The 20,529-nt window shown below is 40.8% G+C and overlaps 1 protein-coding gene across 1 annotated transcript in view; it reads left to right on the top strand.

Annotated features, from left to right (window-relative positions):
- The window catches only part of UBL3 (ubiquitin like 3), a 145,945-nt gene that overhangs the window by 100,872 nt on the left and 24,544 nt on the right, over positions 1 to 20,529 (top strand). Inside the window, exon 3 of the mRNA XM_089685777.1 lies at positions 14,217 to 14,303. Coding sequence (XP_089541903.1) covers positions 14,217 to 14,303 — 87 coding nt within the window. The remainder of the gene's footprint in view (positions 1 to 14,216; positions 14,304 to 20,529) is intronic.

Below are 20,529 nucleotides of genomic sequence, written 5' to 3'. Positions count from 1 at the left end.
TTTTTTAATTTATTTTTAATTCTGACATGTTGGGTGTTATTTCTTTCATTTGCATGTTACAATGTACACTTAGGTAATACAACTGGATAAAACAAAAACTGTCGGTCTTCATTTCAGGCAGCAAAGCAACAAAATGTGATTATTTTAAAGGGGGTGATTTTTCTTTATGCGCAGAGTAAATGTATGCTAACACATACTGTATGTATATATATATATACAATATAGCAGATTCCTCCACAGCTATTACCTTTTGTATCACTCAACCCTTCCTCCTAGATTGTAAGCTCTAATGAGCAAGGCCCACTGTTTCCTCTTGTACCAAATTGTATTGTAACTGTTATGTCTACCTTCATTTTGTAAAGCGCTGCGCAAACTGTTGGCTCTGTATAAATCCTGTATAATAATAATTATTTAGTGTGCAGGATCAATAGAAACCTATTGCATGTATGGCTAGCCTTGCTCATAGTTGATCAAACCGCAAGAGAATATGCTTGAAAGTGGAAATTAAGTAGTAAGGCACTCAGGGTAATAGTGAAGCAGTGACCAGAGTTGTACATCCGTGGAGGAGTAGGGTCGAGGTTAAGATGGAAGCTTTAGAAAGTCTGCATTAAATCAAACTAATAAACAATGTTTTTGTCTGAAGATAATCATCAGTCGTATTTTGCGTAGGTTTGAATTGTCCTGTATGTGTTTGGGGGCACAGCACATAAGAGGAGGGTACAGACATCACACAAGCTTGCCAGAACAATGACATGCTCTTGTATGGGCTTGTGCATTGTGTTCTTGTACAGTAATTATTTCAACCATCCCAGTGGGTGTTTGCTAAATACTGTAGATTCCATTTCTTTCTGTTTACACCCAAACAGTGAATTAAGGTTACAGGTAAACAGTACAGTTTTTCATTATTTGCTTTTTTTTTTACCGACCATATGTAAACATTGCTGTACATTTTACTGTAAAACCTTTTTATGATTCTGATACTAGGTGTCTTTTAATATAAAAACTGTGATCTTTATTAAAAAAGTTGACATATCTTCAGGGAATTAATGCTGTTTTTTCAGAAATCTGTGTTCAGATCATAGGCAACATTTGTTAGAAATTAAAGAACCATTGTACGCTTAACTGGTTTCTGCATGGCCAGTATCAGATTGTCGGCTGAGCAGGCCTTTCCTCCCTTCAGGTGGACGTCAGAAGATGTCCTCCCAGTCATGCCTCTCCCACGCGCCCCCAGGGGCGTGCAGCGATCTGTGGTGAGCTGTGTCCCTCAGACACAGCTCATCACTGATCAGGGTGAAGAGCAAATGATATTGGCTCTTTACCATGTGACTAGCTTTCCTGTGACAAGAGGACATTTATACTGATAATCAGGGCAGCCCCATCAGTGCCAATCTTTGTTCATCAGTGCAGTCTCAGCACACATCAGTGAAGAAGAAAATTTACTTATTTGCAAATTTTTATAACAGAAACGAAGAAAAGTGGGGGGTTTTTTGTTTGTTTTCTTTTAATTTTCAGTCTCTTTTGTTTGTTTAGCAAAAAATTAAAAACCAAGTGGTGATTAAATACCACCAAAATAAAGCTCTATCTGTCTCAAAACAAAAGATACAAATTGAATTTGGGTACAGCATTGCATGACCACGCAATTGTCATTTAAAGTGCTACAGCACTGAAAGCTGCTAATTGGCCTGGGCAGGAAGGGGGTAAAAGTGCCCTGTATTGAAGTTGTTAAATACCTTGAGAATCTTTAGCAAGGATTTTGCTGTGTTCCATAGACATCTAGAGATTCCTTACATCACCCTAGCTTTATTGTGGTGCTGGTGGGCTCAGAGAGGGGTGAGCTCAGGACTTTGTAACACACCCTCTGCCCTTTCAATGACATCTTTAATTGCTTGGGTACATGCAGCAGCTATTCAGCTCCAACACACAGTGGGCAGACAAGCCAAGGACAGCCTTTCCATGGTAGGGAGCTGAAAAGACTTGGCATTACATCAAAATCTGCCCCACTTCTTGTGTCTTGGTGGCTCTCTCGATTAAGGGAAACCTGCTGTAACAAACATGAGAGGTTGCTGTTGATAACCTAATAAAAATGCCAACTATCTGGCTGTCTCTGATAATTCTACTTTGACAAGTTCCATTTAAAAATCTTGTTAAGTAGAAGTGGCCTTTGTTGACTTTTTTTCTGAAGAGGCAAGCAGTTTGTCTCCCCCATCATCATGTAATAGACTAAAACACACCTAGCCAGTGATGTTATAGGGCACCTGATATGCACATCAATAGGCACTGAAGAAAAGATCAGGATAACTACCCCAAAGTTTATGCCTTAGGGTCCGTTTTTTTTCATCAGTTCAGTCACGTTTTTTTCAAAGAAAAAATGGATGAGTTTACATCCGTTTATATTATTATTATTATTATACAGTATTTATATAGCGTCAAAGGGTATGCTCAGCGCTGTACAATAGCAAGGGGGACAGAACATGAGACAAGACAGTAACAATACAATACATGAGGGGTTCGAGGGCCCTGCTCTTTCGAGCTTACAATCTAGGTTTATATCTGTTTTTTTTCATCTGTTTACATCCGTTTTTGCTCTGTTAATACCCCGTTCATCAAGCCCGACTTTGAAATCATGCGACTTTGAAGTGGCACGATTTCAAAGTCAGATGACATGCCGATTTCAGGTGCAAATTGCAAAACATCTGAACTCAGTTCACAAAAGAAAATAAATAATTAAATGCATGCGATAATTAAGTAGTGGTCCAGGCATGCGGTATGTACTGTATCTGTCAGTACTGTCATGGGTTGTTAAGGAATGGGTGGCCTCCGAGTGGGTTCCCCACTGACAGCTGAAAAAATTGCCGGCAATTTAAAATATAATTTAAAAATGGTGTGGGGTCCCTGTCACGACCCGAGATCGCCGCCACCAACAGGGGACAATCGCACAGCCGCGACTAACAGTAATACGTCACGCCCACGGTGTCAAACCCCAGAACTTCTCACCAAACTCGTGACCGAAGGGCCGGCCGATCCAAAACCACGGTGTGACGCGCCTAACAAGGCCCCACCCAGCTGCACCCTACACAGCGATTGCCCAGCTAATGGACTACAATCGGTGCCTGCAGCCTGAATGCGCTTGTTACTGGGTCGGGTTAGTTACGCAACTAACCCTCTACTACCACCACCACTTTTGTCGGAGACTGGGAAACTCCCGTTATCAAATATACACTATAATGATTGAAATATTGATCTATATAGCACGGCCCGCGGACCTACCATACAGAGATATAACCAACCAGTAGCGTCTCTTCAAAGGCAGGGATTCGTGAACTGCAAGTAAGCGCTTAGAAACAGTTTAACACTTTCAGAAAGAAAGATTTATTACTAAAAGCGTCGGATGCAAATACATATTTACAAAGAGATGTCACAAAAATATATATATATATATATATATGTATATAAAGACACAGCAAAGAGATAATTAGGAAGAAGATTACAAGGTTGAGTTACTTGCCTTGCCTGGTATATATATGTATACAAAGACACAGCAAACATAGAATAGCGAGGAAATACAGGGTAAGTTACTTGCCTGGCCTGGTTTTAGCAAATTCAAGATGCAGAGCAGAAAGGTTCTTTGATCTCCTCTGTTACGATGTTACCTCAGAGATCTCTGTGTGTGTGTGTGTCACAGACTAACTCACTTAACTCTCTTAAAGGTCCCTCTCAAAAGGGGAGGGGGGGGCTCTGACTTGGGAGTGGTCATTGGGAAACTCTACACTAAATTACCAGCTTCATATCCCATGATATGAACCATACAGTTGATCTGAGGATCAGTTCTCGGGTCCCTTTGATAAGGTGTGGGGCTTACATAGCTTTGGGTGACCAAAGTGACACGTTTGTAGACAGCGTGTCTCCACTTCTAATATCTTAGGTTGTTCCACCTCATCTGCCAGGAGATAAAGTCTGCCTCACAGGAATGCAGGGGGGATGTGAGGAATGATTCCAGGAAGACCTCAAATACACAGACAGAACACGAAAAAGAGGGTTGAGGGGGAACTCCACTCCAATTCTGATGAGCAAGTTTGCCACAGTCCCCCCCTCCATCTGTACCAAGCTCTTCAGATCTGGTTTGGATTTTGAGGGGAACCCCCACGCCAAAATGTTTTTAAAAATGGTGTGGGGTCCCCCCTAAAATCCATACCAGACCCTTATCCAAGCATGCAGCCCGGCAGGTCAGGAAAGGGGGGGGGACGAGCGAGCGCCCCCCCCCCAAACCATACCAGGCCACATGCCCTCCACATGGGGGAGTGCTTTGGGGCACGGCCCCCCCCCCCCAAAGCACCTTGTCCCCATGTTGATGGGGGACAAGGGCCTCTTCCCCACAAACCTGGGCTGTGATTGTGGGGGTCTGCAGTCTGAAAAGAGACAGGAGACAGTCTTTGAAAAGTCCTTTATTAAAACAATGTCCACCGAAGTAGATACAAAGTCAATCACACTGCCTGCCACCTCTACCTGAAAAAAGAAAAAAAAAAAACAAGGCTCCTGACGCTGGCCCCTGCCGTCTGACTGCTACGCTGGCTTGCCAGTTTGTAAAGAGTGCCTGGGGGCACCCTTTACATCTGGAGGAAAAGAAATGTAATCTCCAAACACGGAAAGGTTTCTTCACAGTGAAAGCTGTGAAAATGTAGAATAGACTCCTTCAAGAGTTGGTTCTGGCCAGCTCCGTGGATTGCTTTAAAAAAGGCCTGGATTGTTTCTTAGATACACAGAATATAATTGGATACTAACATTTATAGGTAAAGTTGATCCAGGGAATATCCGATTGCCTCTTGGGGGATCAGGAATGAATTTTTTCCTGCAGGAGCAAATTGGATCATGCTTTGCTGGGGGTTTTTTTTGCCTTCCTCTGGATCAACTGTGGGTATAGAATTATAACTTTCTTTTTTTTTAGTGGTTGAACTGGATGGACTTTTGTCTTTTTTCAGCCAGACTCACTATGTAACTAGCTTACTAACCTGTGTAAGAAAGATGCTTATACTTAAGCAGTATTAAACCCAAAAGAAAACATTTATTATCCACTTGCCCTCCTGGGGATTTACCCCCCTTCCTGACCAGGCCATTTTTTGCATTAAGGAGCTGTGTTACTTTAACTGACAATTGCGCGGTCATGCAATGCTGCACCCAAATGAAATTTATTTCCTTTTTTTCCCACAAATTGAGCTTTCTTTCAGTGGTATTTTATTTCCTGACAATTTTGAGATAAACAATATATTTGACTTTTTGTTATTAAACATGTCCAGTAAAAAAAATATAAAAAATCAAATTTCGTCATAAATTTACACCAAAATGTATTCTGTGACATGTCTTTGCTGAAAAAATCCCAACACATGGAAATTAATTGGTTTACGTGAAAGTTATAGCATTTACAAATGGCAGTATGTATACTGGGATATATATATATATATATATATATATATATATATATATATATATATTAGTAATGGCAGCTATCAGCGAACTATAGCGTGTCTGCAGCTGACATTCGGACACTGGGGGGAACTGACTTGGTGTCACTGACATCCCCAGGGACACCAATACAGTGATCAGTGCTTAAAAGAAAATAAAGCACTGACACTGTACTAATGGTACTGGGCAGGAAGGGTTTAACATGAGGGGCGATCAGTGGGTTAACTGTGTGCAGGGAGTGTTTCACTAGGGGGCGATGTGTGTGTTTCACTGTAATCGTACTGCTCTGGATGGCTGTGCTGTGCACAGGAACTAAGGGGCCAAGCCCTGAAAGACAACCCCACACCATAATCCCCCCTCCACCAAACTTTACACTGGGCACAATGCAGTCAGGCAAGTAGCGTTCTTCTGGCAACCACCAAACCCAGACATGTCCATTGGTTTGCCAGACGGAGAAGCATTTCGTCACTCCAGAGAACGTGTCTCCACTACTCTAGAGTGCAGTGGTGGCGTGCTTTACACCACTGCATCCGACGCTTTGCATTGCACTTTGTGATGTAAGGCTTGGATGGCACTATTCCATGAAGCTCTCTACGTACTGTTGTGCTAATCTGAAGACCATGCAAAGTTTGGAGGTCTTTAGCTATTGAATACAGACAATTGACGACTTCTGTGCGCTTCAGCATGCATGGACCCCACTTATCATTTTACAAGTTGCTGCCGTTCCCAGTTGCTTCCAATTTGTTTTAATACCACTACCAGTTGTAACATACTTAGTAGCAAGGAAATGTCACGGATGGACTTATTGCACAAGTGGCAACCTATCATGCTTGAGTTCACTGAGCTCCTGAGAGCGACCCATTCTTTCACAAATGTTTGTAGAAGCAGACTGCATGCCTAGGTGCTTGATTTTATACACCTGTGGCCATGGAGGTGATTGGAACACCTGAATCCATTGATTTGGAGGGATGTCCCAATACTTTTGGCCATATAGTGCATCTTCATACTGGAGATCCCAGGAGTTGTAAGAACTTAACATGCAATTAATGTCACCATTATTCACACAACACTGAAACATCGGGTTTAAGTGCTGTTGGTGTTTAAATCAAGATAATGTTTAAACTGACTGTCTAATTAAAGAGAAGCAGCTACAAAAATAAACTTAATAAAACAAGGGAAGTGTGCCATTGTACCTTTTCATACATACAGAGGGAAAAAAAACACTGTTTGTATTATTGGTCAAACGCAGCTACTCAAAGTATTTAGCGGATATGGCAGGTAAGGCAGTTGAGCAGCTCTGAATCATTTGACTGGAAATGTTAATCATAGGCATGAACAGACATGTATCAACTTCAAGACTACATCAAAAGGTACTATGGTTGAGTTGTAGTGCATGAACCCCTTCTGCAAAGAGCTGAACTATTGTGAGGAACCAAGTACAGAGAATATGAGCGCAGTGGTCTAGTGAGGAAAGATACATAATGGACTAGTTCTAGTATTGACAGCAGCACAAGGTTACAATAAAATGATTTCCTATGTTCCTCCATGATTAAAGTAATAGCATCAGTATATGTGTAATCCTTCAATATGTTGATTTCAATAAAATGATCTGTATATTGTTGCTCGTATTCATTTTTTTTTTCTTTTATATGAAATGATGGCTAAAAACAGGATAACCTATCATTCATTGTTTACTGTTATGTGTATGGCCAGAAATTCTCTACTGCTGTGTTAAGAGCAGCAGCTACAGTCATAGCCAAAAATATTGCCCCCCCCCCCCCCCTGTATTTCTGTCAGATAATGCACCACTTCACCCAGAACATTTTTGCAATTACAAGTGTTTAGGCATTGTCATGTTTATTTCTTTTGTTTATATTGGTATGACACAAAAAAATGGAGAAACAAAAGCCAAATCTGACACATTCCACCCAAAACTCCAAAAATGGACTGGACAAAATTGACACCTTTTAAAGATTGTAAAAAATTATTGCATTCCAATTTTGTGATGCTTCTGTAACTTGTAATTAAGCTAAGCTGTATCAATTAACAGGTGCTGATAATATAGAAATCACACTGGCTAGTTAAAATGGTGAAAAATCAGCTCAACCTTTCTGTTACGTGTCTGTTTGCCACACGGAGAAGAAAAAGAGCAACAAAGAATTGTCTGAGGATTTGAGAACATAAATTGTAGAAAAGCATGGACAATCTCAAGGTTACAAGTCCATCTCCAAGATCTTAATGTTCCTGTGACTTCTGTGTGCAACATTGTCAAGGAGTTTACAGCCCATGGCACTGTAGCTAATCTCCCTGGATGTGGACAAAAGAGAAAAATTGACCAAATATTGCAACAAAGGATTGTTGAATGGTGTCTAAAGAACCTCAATCAGCTTCGAGGCAAATTCAAGCTTTCTTTCAGGCCCAGGGTACAACTGTGTCAGCTCAGACTATACATCGCCATCTGAATGAAAAGAAATGCTATGGTAGGAGACCCAAGAGGACCCCACTGCTGACACAGAACCATAAAAAAGCCAGATTGGAGTGTACCAAAACTTACCTGAGGAAGGCAAAATTCTTTTGGGATAATGTCCTGTGGACAGATGAAACAAAATTACAGCTTTTTGGTAAAGCCCATCATTCTACTGTTTTCAGAAAAAGCAACAAGGCCTTTGAAGAAAAGGATACAGTCAAACATGGAGGTTCACTGATGTTTTGGGGTTGCTTTGCTGCTCCAGGCACTGGATGTCATGAGTGTGTGCATGGCATTATGAAATCTGAAGACTACCAAAAAATTCTGTAATGCAATGTAGGACCCAGTGGCAGAAAGTTGGTTCTCCATCGGAGGTCATGGATCTTACAGCAGGACAATGACCCAAAGCACATGTCAAAAAGCACCCAGAAATGGTTTAAGACAAAGTGTTGGAGAGTACTGATCTGGCCAGCAATGAGTCCAAATCTCAATCCCATAGAGCACCTGTGGAGTGATCTGAAAACAGAGTTCAGAAAAGGAACCCTTCCAATCTGAGAGACCTGGAGCAGTTGGCAAAAGAAGAGTGATCCAAAATTCCAGTGGATAGGTGTAAGAAACTCATTGATGGTTACAGGAAGCGATTGATTTCTGTTATTTTTTTCCAAGGGGTATGCTACCAAATATTAAATCGAGGGTGCCAATAACTCTGTCCGGTCCATTTTTGGGGTTTTGCATGGAAAGTGGCTTTTTGTTTCTCCGCTTTTTTGTGTCAAACCAGTACAAACAAAAGGAAAAAATATGAGAATGCCTAAACATTTGTAATTGTAACAATTTTCTTTGTGAAGTGGTGCATTATCTGACAGAAATGCAGGGGTGCCAATATTTTTGTATTTTTGGCCATGTCTGTATTTAAAAAGGACTTTATTTTCACCTGTCTGCTGCCCATTGCTCCAGTCTTCACTTTCTGGAGCTGCAGCCCCTGGCACAATCTTCCCATCTAACAATTCCAGGAATGTCAATGTCTGCATGTCTTGCTGCACACCATGGTCCCATCTGTTGATCCCTATATCACTACTGTGTCCTGCATAGATGTAGGGGCTGCCAGACTCACACTCCCAGAAGTGTGTTGGATGTTTGTGGCTGGTGCTGTGCAAGAGAGCAAAAAATCTGGGGAACGGGCTGTGCAAAATGGATAAACCCTTTTATTTTACAAGTGTGTGGGGGGATGGGGGGGGGGTTAAATTTTTTAGCTATACAACAGACACTTTAGAGTGCTCCTAAATGCTGCATTTTTTACCTTCATGCATTCTGTGCTTGAAGGTAAGAAACCATCTGTGTGCAGTTGCCCAACCCCACAAATACCTGTTCCTGATCTCAGTGCAGCAATGTTCATGAAAGCAGTGGCTCTCTCCCTTCAATCACAGCCAGTGAGGATGGGGGCTTGGCGCTAGGAGCACCAACGGGGGACCCAAGAAGAGGTCTATTGCACACAGCAGGTAGCGTTTGTTAAAACAAAAACCCTTTAGTATCACTTATATACACAGGTGTTGGTTATGTATGTGAAATGCATGCCGATGCAGGTCAGCAGATTCCGATGAATGAAAATGGTCCAGTGTGGTTGACAGTTCTGAGACTGCATCTGTCATGCTTTGCTTGTATTTCACTAAATGCAGCATGGGTTTTCATGGCAGACAAAGCCAGACAACCACAGCTTCATGCATTCAACAGACATACAGTAGAGCAGAGCTGCATTAGAATTCAAAAGCCAATGATGGGCAGTAACACAGCAAGTGGCATTCTATTCAGTGTTTATCTTCTTGAAATGTCTTCCCTTTTGGGCCCTTTCACATCTAGCGATGATGGAGCACTGTTTTTTTTTTTATTAATTTGTGAGTGACACCATTAAATTGAATGGATTGTCCTCTACTCCAAAAACATGCCAAAGTAGTTCCTGTACTTTTTTTTTTTTTTTCTTCTTGGAGCCAACTTAGGCTAATTTGTGGGAAATGCAATTTGGCGCATTTTTGGCATGTTGTCACGTGACAAAACACCCTTTTTTTAAAGAATGGATTGCACCAGCAGATTTTAGCGGAATTTTGAATCGCAGACAGAATCAAGCAATTCTCCTATATACGCTAAGGTGTGAGCAGCAGCTGTGCTAAAATGAGAGTCCTACTCCCTCCACTGCTTACAAAGATGCATCATCATATCTTCAGGACATTCTGTCAGAAAGCACAGGTGGTGCTACATCCTGTTTGCTTGTAATTCAATAAAATGAATGAATACTCGAAGTTCCCCTTAAATGGGACAAAGCAGATGAACGAAGTGGGTAACCTTAGTCTGAATGGGCCCAGCTCTGGTTTATGCCATGTACTGGTTCTGCCAGTGATTGGGCCAGCTTCACTGCCTTCTGAGCACAAACATAATATGGAGAAGGCCTTTCCACTATTATAAAGCATCTGTGGTCCATTATTTGAGCTGAAGGCCCTTGTCTGAGGGAGGAATCAGCTGTTACACCTCGATCACATCTGGCGTCTCAGAATTTCCATTTTTCTTTTTTTACACTCCCTTGCCAGCGATTTATCATTTCCTCTGTCACAGCTGACAGTACAGCTCCGCTTTTATTAGGAGAAATACGTTATGATTTTGTGATGTGCTCTTTTTTCATATAATATGTATTGTTTTGCAAATAGAGCATTATTTTGTTTATGAATGTGATAAATAATGGGTTTGTTTTCATCTTTCATGCTGAGATGAGAGCCACACTTATCCCATGCTGTTAGCTGCTTCTGCTGATCCAGGCTCTCAATCCTGGCACAGCATTTCTGTTTACGACCTCTGTCTGCTTTCTACACTTTTCAGAGTCTTTCCGCCTTATCTTGCATTGCTGCAGCTTTTCTTTTATCCTCTGTTTAATTTCACCTCCGGTGTTTTATACAGCGCAGATGGAACGCTGCAATCACCTGAGTGCCAGACCATTATTGGATAGCTGATGTCACTGTTAAGGTCATGTGAGAAATAAGAAACGTCTCGTATCTGAGCAGCATCCATAATTGTGCCATGTTCTGCAATATTTATTCTCCCAGTGTTACGCCAGGTCAGCCACTTATTCCATAGACTGCATGACATTGATTCTGACCGAGAAAAGTGGCTAATAAATCAGCAGCTGATCCGTGAGATCATTAATTGCTGTAAGCATGCGTTTTCCTTCACTTCTTGCCAGATTAAGATCAATTACAAAATAGTTTTTGTTCTGTGCTACTGTATGATTGTGGTTTAATGTTAGAAGTGAAGTCTGACTATAAATTGAATATATACATATTAGTTGGTGCAAATGGAATATGTCTAGAGTACTCTAAAGCAGTGGTTTCCAACTTTAATGAGACCAGGTCCCAAAACTCTTCATAGCCCAATAGTAAAAAAAAAATAAAAACTAAAGCTCATTATGCTTGTATATAAACAAAACGTTGGTGTCAGTGTGATTGTGAACCCCAGGAAAATATAGACCTTAATATCATCGGTGTCATAGGGACAGTGGCTTAGTAGCTCTGAGAAGAGAATAGCACCTCAAATTATTGGTGTCAGTGAAATAATGGACAAAATGGATGAAAACACCTCCCAAATTTTTTTGGAGTTAGAAGTGGTTCTTAATTTACCTTAAGACAGGAGCCAGCATGAAAGAAAGACAAACCCGTGTGCTGTCCTCCCGTGCTTCTGCTGATGAGGTCTTTCTGTGAGCAGGAACAGCAGTGCCGAAACAATATCGAGTCTAATGCGGGCAGATCAATTAGTCTGAGGAAATTCAGCTAAGGTACATTCATTCATAAAAAGAAGTAGTACCCTTGCCTTTGTGGTATTACAGCAGGCGGAGGCCCACCAGAGGATTGTCCAGTCTTCCGGCAGGCCATTCCAAACCTGAAGCTGCAGCCCAGCAAGAGGGAAGAGAACCACTGCTCTAGAGACATTCTATGACATTTTAAAACCATAATCTAATTAAATTTAAGTAGTCGTTTGGTTTTTATGCCTGAGTTACCATTATTATCATGACTACCTTTAGAAAGCATTATTTTGAAGTCCTTGTAATAATTTGAAGGGATATTGGTTCTCTTTGTAAGAGCTTACGATCTGTTAGGGGATGGGTGGCCATAGGCTGGAATTTTAAAATTTGAAGTAGATCATATTCTAAAATGTGCCCCCTCTGATTTTGAATAGAGTAAGGATTTTTTCTATTTTGCCATCTGTGTCCCATTGGAGAAGATTTTCCTTCCCTTCTCTTGTATGCACAATAGGAAGTGAAGAAATTCTAAAATAAGGTAAACCCCTTCTGAGACCAGTTTTCCCATTAGGTGAGTTCTCCTTGACTCCTGTTAAACGTTTTTGGATTATTTCTCACTTTCAGCTCCAGTGACAAAGGTCACTAGAACCAAAAGAGTAAATTCTCCAAAGGAGGGCAGAGGCAGAAATAAAAGCCTGGCAGAGGTTCTAACTGCCACACCCCACCCCCGCTGTAAACATATTGAGTTTTTGTTTTCTAATTATCTACAAACATTTTATTGGAAATATCTTTAAAGAAATCTTATTTATTTATTCATGTATAATTCATTTTAAGACATGTATTTGGCTCTCACCCTAAGGAGTCCAATTTGCCTTTTCATTTTTTTACCACCACACAACTTTCACCTGAGATTCACACATTTTGCTATTAAATCCAATAAGTGAATTATGGATGAAAGTTGTGTGAATCTTGAGCGACAGACACAGTCTGTAATATAATGTTATCTATCTTGTTCACACAACAACAGTTTTTTTCTATATGGCCTGTTCACACCATACTGAGTTGGTATGAAGAAGCCATAAGTGAACTTTAACCCAAACTGTAGAATAGTCCTGTTCCTAGTATTTGTATTACTTACCCCATGGGAACTTTAATTTTTACCAAAAGTAACCTATATCATAGCAGATTCTAACTGTTACTTGCTGTAAAAAAAAGACATATGGTTGTTTGTGTAGTTCTGCTGCATTTCATGTTCACTGAATCAATAAACATTGCTACTGTGAGTAATCCGTTTCTCTTTGTTTCTGCATGAGATTTCAGACTCTTGTCATTTCAAGTCTTTGTTGTGCAACCTCCTTCTCATGCCAAGTATGTGTAAACAAGGCTGCATTGCACTTTGAGGAGGAGATGGTCACGGCCTTGGAACACAGAGCTATTCTTTTTCATGCACTCTGATTTAGCCCTGGTTCACACTGAATGTGACTTTGAAATTGTGCTACTTCACTTGAGGTGGCACGATTTCAAAGCCGCAGGTCAGTGTGATTTCACATGCAACTTGCCTGACATCTGTGTGACTTCATGCACAGATGTCTATGCAAGTCACACCTGAAATCACAAAAAATAGTGAAGGAACCTTTTTTTTTTTTTTAAATCTGCATGGCTTTGCAAAGTCGGGGTCGCACTGATTTGAACTGTTCCATTGCAAACAAGTGGAACTGTCAAATTGCATGACAAGTTGCAGCGGTGTGAACCAGGGCTTAGAGCTGTTTAGAAGATATTTAAGAAAAATGGGTATTTAACTTGCAGAGCAGCCGGATTCATAAAATGAATGCAAGGTTTTAAAATCCCAGGAAATAGGTTGTGTTTTGAAGGCATCTAAACTGAATTTTCTGGCCAAAAAAAGGCAGGCAGAGGCAGGTAGTCTTCTGCAGCTGCTTATTCTCTGTTACTGGCTTACCACGCCTTTTCCTGCACTATGTCTCTGGAAGCGGCCATCATGGTTGGGGCAGGGCTTTGCTTCCTCATATTAGAGCCTCCAACAAAGCAAATTGAGCAGCCCATCACCAAATCTCACTCCAGTTCTCCTATCTATGAGGCTGTAGGCACAGTAGTGCCCTGGCACACTCACATCAGCTTACCAGGAATTGCACTGCTAATTTTTTTAGGAGGTAATCAGAACAAAAGTCATATTTTTTAAGGTACTGCTTAGGCACAATTAACATTTCTGGATGTTCTCTATAATGTAGCAAATCTTTACTTTTGAGTTCAGGTCCACTTTAGGCCTCATACACACTAGGCTCTTCTGAATGCTTTTCTTGTAAAAATACAGCGCAGTGTGCATGAGGCTTTAAATGCAAAGCTGAAGTGTACTTGAAACATTGATATGAGTATTTACGTTTTATTCTGTGATACCATAATGTTCCAGTTTGAATTATTTGCACGGTTTCAGGATGCAAGAGAGTATTCAAAATGTAAAAAGCTCACTCGGCATTGATCACTGTGTTTTGTATTTTTCAGATTGGGAAGAGGAGCAGGTCAGCAGTCCGTGCATTCTCCGACTCATTTATCAAGGACGCTTCCTACACGGCAATGTGACTTTAGGAGGTATTGGCTCACATTTTTCATTGCAGTCTCATTAAAAGTTATGTTAGAGTCTTAAAGCCGTAAAACCAAGGCTGCCTGCACAGTGGTCAGTGTAGCACTATTTAAAAACACCTCACTTTATCTATTAATGCTCAGGTTTGCATTAGATGCTGTTGTGTCAAATCTAAATAAAGTGTTTTTTCTTCAATGTTTCTACTGAGCTTTAGTGTTCCCTGAATAAGACTACAATGTAATATCACTACATCTGCAGTGAGCAGAGCTAAAATAAATGATTGCACACTATGTTAGGACACAGAACCATGTCAAGAGCCCTCAACTCTATGAAGTTCTCCATTATAGACTAGCAGATTTGTTTATGTAATAATATTGGAGTTGCCATTACTGATATGTAATAAAAGTGATAACTCTGTCCTGTCCCATCCTTGTTTTACTACCTAATGAGATGCTGGTCCAGACAAGTATGTGGTCAGTGTCCAAAACTCACAAAGAGCAAAGATAGTATATCTTAAAAAATCCCTATTTCAAAAGTTAGCAGTAGCCACTCTGTTTCTATCCTGACATGATCCCTTCAAAGCAAGCCTTCAATGATGAAACACAACAGTTCAATCTGATTTGGAACTGGGGCCATGATATATGTAAAAATGTGTCTGTGCTATATTTCTGGTATAGATAGTGAAGGTCCACCATCTGCTTGTTTACCTGGTCTGTGTGTGTCTGAAATCTCACAGGTCCTCAAAGGTTATGATGAAGGTGAGGCTTAGCACTTGGAGGGGCAAAGCTGCCTTGCAACAGTGGGTCTTCGGTTCAAATTCGTATCAGGACTATTCACTATCTGCAAGGAGTTTGTATGTTCTGTGAGTTTTCTATGGGTACTCTTGTTTCCTTAAGACATGGTGTTAATTGGCTTTTGTCCAAATTGACTGTAGTACAGCTAGGTTCATATATATTTGGACACAGGCACAATTTTAGTTTTTTTCAGGTATTTACCAAAACATATTCAAGCTATAGTTATATAATGGATATGGGCTGAAAGTGCACACTCTCAGGTTTAATTTGAGGGTATGTGCATCCAAATTGGAGGAAGGGTTTAGGAATTACAGCTCTTAAGAGTACCCATCCCCCCTTTTTCAAGGGCCCAAAAGTAATTGGACAATTGAATCAAAAGCTGTTTCATGGCCAGGTGTGGGCTGCTCCTTTCATTATTTCTTTATCAGTTAAGCAGGTAAAAGGTCCGGGGTTGATTCTAAGTGTGTTATTTGCATTTGGAATCTATTGCTGTGAACTTATATCATGCGTTCAAAGAAGCTGTCCATGCAAGTGAAACAGGCCATTGTAAGGCTTCAAAAACAAAACAAATCCATCAGAGAGATAGCAGCAATAGGAGTGGCCAAATCAACAGTTTGGTACATTCTGAGGAAAGAAGAATGCACTGGTGAGCTCAGCAACATAAAAAGGCATGGATGTCCACAGAAGACAATGGTGGTGGATGATCGCAGGATTTTCTCATATGGTAAACCCATTCAAAACATCCAGACAAGTGAAGGACACTCTCCAGGAGGTGGTGTATCATTGTCAAAATCTACAATCAAGAGAAGACTTTACGAGAGCAAATACAGAGGGTTCACCACAAGGTGCAAACCATTCATAAGCCTGAAGAATAGAAAAGCCAGATTAAACTTTGCCAAAAAACTTCTAAAAAAGCCAGACCAGTTCTGGAAAAGTATTCTTTGGACAGATGAAACTAAGATTAATCTGTACCTGAATGACAGGAAGAAAATAGTGTGGAGAAGGCTTGGAACAGCTCATGATCCAAAGCACACAGCGTCATCTGTAAAACATGGTGGAGGCAGTGTGATGGCATGGGTATGCATGGCTTCCAGTGGCACTGGGTCATTGGTGTTTATTGATGATGGGACAGAAGACGGAAGCAGCCGGATGAATTCTGCAGTGTTTAAACATATACTGTCAGCCCAGATTCAGCCAAATTCAGCAAAGTTGATTGGACAACACTTCACAATACAGAGGGACAATGATCCAAAACACACTGCAAAAGCAACCCAGGAGCTTTTGAAGGAAAAGAAGTGGAATATTCTGCAATGGCCAAGTCAATCACCTGATGTCAACCCAATTGAGCATGCATTTCACTTGCTGAAGGCAAAACTAAAGGCAGAAAGACCCCCAAACAAAGAACTGAAGACAGCTGCAGTTGGAGCCTGGCAAAGCATCAGAAAGGAGAAAATACAGTCTTTGGTAATGTCCATGGGTTCCAGACTTCAGGCTGTCATTGCCAGTAAAGGATTCTCAACAAAATATTGCAAATTAACATTTTATTTATGATTACATTCAACTGTCCAGTTACTTTAGGTCCCTTGAAAAAGGGGGGATGGCTAATCTTAAAAGCTGTAATTCCTAAACCCTTCCTCCAATTTGGATGTACATACCCTCAAATTAAACCTGAGAGTGTGCACTTTCAGCCCATAGCCATTATATAACTATAGCTTGAATATGTTTTGGTAAATACCTGAAAACATCTAAAATTGTGCCTGTGTTCAAATATATATGGACTTAATTGTATGTGTATGTATGCTTGTGCAATTGGTACAGTAGATTGTAAGGTCCTTGAAGCCTGAAAGGCATATAAATGTACATACAGAAGAGTGATGGCAGAAAAAAGACCTAGTGGTCTATCGGCCTCCTTCATTTTGTTTTATTTTGTTTTTTTTATTTTACGTTTTGTTTTATTTTGTTTTTTGTTAACTTTTTTTTTTTTTAGTATAGATTTATGTTTGTTCCAAGCATACTTGAATCCACTTACTGTTGACTGACTAATTACCTCTGCTGGAAGTCTTTTCCAAATACTTTTTAAGATTAGTTTTGAACTTTCCTTCTTTCCTTTTCCTCTTTCCCTAGGTGCATTCTTTTATATTTTCAAACATTGAACTGCAGTATGTACATTTATGTAAAGCGCTGCATAAATTGTCAGCACTATATTGACACCTTTAATAAATATTTTATTCCTTGAACCACATTACAACCGCGCTATAGCCAAATGGTGGCACACACCCGTCGCTGTTAGTGATCGCTGTGTCGTACGGACACAGCTGATCACATGACCTGGTAAAAGGCCAATCACAGTGGCCTTTTACCACGGGCACAGCTGTGTCCAATGACACAGCAGATCACGGAGTAAATACAGATGCTAGTTATCGTCAGCACTTTCCTCATGCTGTTACAGCCTGAGGAAGCACTGCCGATAATCGGAAAATGTTGCACAGGACACCCGCACTGATGATCAGTTCCGCCTGTCATTGCTGCATATCAGTGCAGCCTCATCAGTGCTGCCTATCCGTGCCAGCTCATCAGTGCCTCATCAACACACATCAGTGTAGGAGAATAATGACCTGTTTACAAAATTTTATAATAGAAACAATGAAAAAAAAAATATTTTTTTTTTCAAATGTTTTGCTCTTTTTTTATAGAGCAAAAAAAAAACCCAGTGGCGAATAAGTATCACCAAAGGAAAGCTCTATTTGTGTGAAAAAATGATAAAAATTTCATATGGGTACAAAGTTGCATGACCGCGCAATTCCCATTCAAATAGCAAGATTACAATGTTGCATGATCGCGCAATTGTCATTCAAAGTGCAACAGCACTGAATGCGGAAAACTGACCTGGGCATGAGGGGGGTAAAAGTTCCCAGTAGGCAAGTAGTTAAACATACTGCAAGTACAGAATAACTGTTCTGCCAGAAATGTTGTGTGCACCTACTTTCCTTTTTGATAACAGCACAGCTCTGAATTCTTGAGCAGGTGGTGTCAGCCCCGCCTGCTTAATTTTTGATGGCTTACAAAGAACAAACTCATCTTCTCTTCTCCTTCCTGCCCCTCATGTACATAACCGCTCCTTGTACACAGGCAGAGAGCACAGGAAGTTGTTAGCTCACAACATTTCTGGTAAAAATCAACAGGTATTTAATATATATATATATATCAGTCAAAACGGTCTATGTTTACTGATAGGATGAAATGCATGTTAGAGAATCCCCCATCTGGGACTCGCATCAGCTTTTAAAAATGTACAATATAGAGAGACATTATAATATACAGGTGAATATGCCTTATGGGGCCATATTTTTCTCTTTAGATTTTTCTTTTATGTGGCAATCTAACTTTTATTACTGGGGATGGTTTTGACTTCTATTTGCAAGGCAGTTGTATCCAGTTGTATCTCTCTGGTGATTGCAGAGAAGTAGCAGATTATCTGATAAACACAGCAAGCTGTAGGGAGGGAAGGAACACACTGGGCTCTTGTAGTGCTCAGCAGCAGCCTGAATAAGTGAATGTAACAGATAAGAGCCTCTGATTACACTTTTCACTAGAAACAATCTCTGCAGTATATGTACTTAAGGGGATTTTTTAATGGATATCTGGTAAGTTTGATTTGTAAGTATTAAACATTTTACAGATATTGCTGTGAAATATTTTATATAATTATTTACTTGCCAACCTATGGGGAGCCCCAGTGGAAAATCAGCAGCCCATATAGTCTCAGATCTCCTGCCTGGATCTCCTGCCCCACTTCTACAGCCACTCAGTACTCTCACCAAGTGGTGCAAAGTCTATGCCCAGAAAGAATTGCATTCATGTACAATGCACAGTTACTCACTGGGCAGTTTAAAGTGCGCCTTTCACGTGAATGCAAGATCCACTTAATACTCAAGCCAGATGTTGGAGAAGCAACTTGCTGTACTCATCAGGATATCTTTAAAGCACATTTGAACTTTGAGTTCAAAGCCGAATTTTAGACAGATAGAAAATATGCCCTGTAATCTTTACTGCATCCTTAAAGTGCTTGTAAACCCAATGTTGGTCAAATGCTGAATACTGTCATCCATAAATACCTTTGAGTGCTCTGTGTCTAATCACCTCTTTGTAAAATGGTTCTGTCACTCCATTTTTGAGATGTAGCCCTCCAAAGTCGTTCCTTTCTGTGGGTGTGGTGGTAGTCCGGAGCTTGGGCGGCATAGTAGTGATGTCCATGGAATATCTCCAATCTACACGCCTTCATCTCCGGCATAGTGGCGTGCACTTTGGGAGTGCTACCCTGCCCACTGACGAGTCCTGTCCAATCAGACGAGAGAGAGGGAACAAGACAGAGCGAGAGAGAAGAAAATAAAAATAGAAAGAAAAAAAAAACAGTCAGTTGTTTTGCAGTGCATGGAGTGTACTGATAGGAGAGAAGAGCTGATCAACAGAGAGATTAGCTCAATCAAACTGCTTCTCCTTTCACTGTCCAGTCACAGGCTGGGAAATTTTACATAAACTAAAACCCCTGGAATTGTGACACTTTTAAAAGATTTGCTGGCTTATAGGGGATGAGGCCTTTGTCCTGCCAGCATGCTGCAGAGTAGAACCCTTGCTGTCTGTATGGAAGCAGTGGTCTTGTTTGAGAAGTCCTGCATGCCTCCTACTGTGTCAGAGACAGAGCTCTACAATCAGTGGACTTCTGCAATGAGACGACTACTTTCCAGCAGAGAGCGAAGGTCTTACTCTGCAGCTGCTGGCAGAATATAGGCTTTTCCACAGGCTGCGATTAACTGTAAGGTATTGTCTCCATATCACCTTTTGTCCCGATGCACCTGGAATGTATTTGGCTCATTTAAACTCAGAGTTAATTTGGGCTTTCAATTTTAACTTGGTGTCAGAATGTTGCAATCCCTGTAAAGATGTGCTCAGATTGGGGGTGAGAGAAGCAGCACAAGAGTTGTAAAGTTGCACTGCAGTGCACACTCATAGGAGGAGAGAGCAGAGCCCATCAGTCTGCTGTTTTATATCCAGTCTCTGAGTGGGTATGGGGAAGAGACCTTTAGCACCTGCAATCCAGGCATTTAGTCTTGTCCATCCGGAGTGTTTTTCGGCTAGACACTGCACCTGTGCTTCCCGGGCACACTAAAACACTGAGATTGGAGGCACATCAGCTAGATACACACCCAATGTGCAACTGGCCTAAGCATTACTAAGCTGAATCAGAGAAACGTCAAGGTCTCCTGACCTGCCAGGCAGAGCTGTGTGCATCTCATACCAGGATGGACAGAAATACAGACCCTTTGACAGATAAAATAACTTGATTATGTGTATTTTATCTGTATGGAGCTGTGTGCCTGGGTTCAGCTTTATATAGTGGCTACCCTTCATGTAAAATTGCCACACAAAAAATACACCCGTG

The sequence above is a fragment of the Staurois parvus genome, unplaced genomic scaffold (genome assembly GCF_062004578.1).
Source record: "Staurois parvus isolate SC_StPar_1 unplaced genomic scaffold, SC_StPar_1.0 ptg000387l, whole genome shotgun sequence".
NCBI classification, from domain to species: domain Eukaryota; kingdom Metazoa; phylum Chordata; class Amphibia; order Anura; family Ranidae; genus Staurois; species Staurois parvus.
Note: the sequence above shows the minus strand (reverse complement) of the source record. Positions and strands in the feature narration are given on the sequence as shown.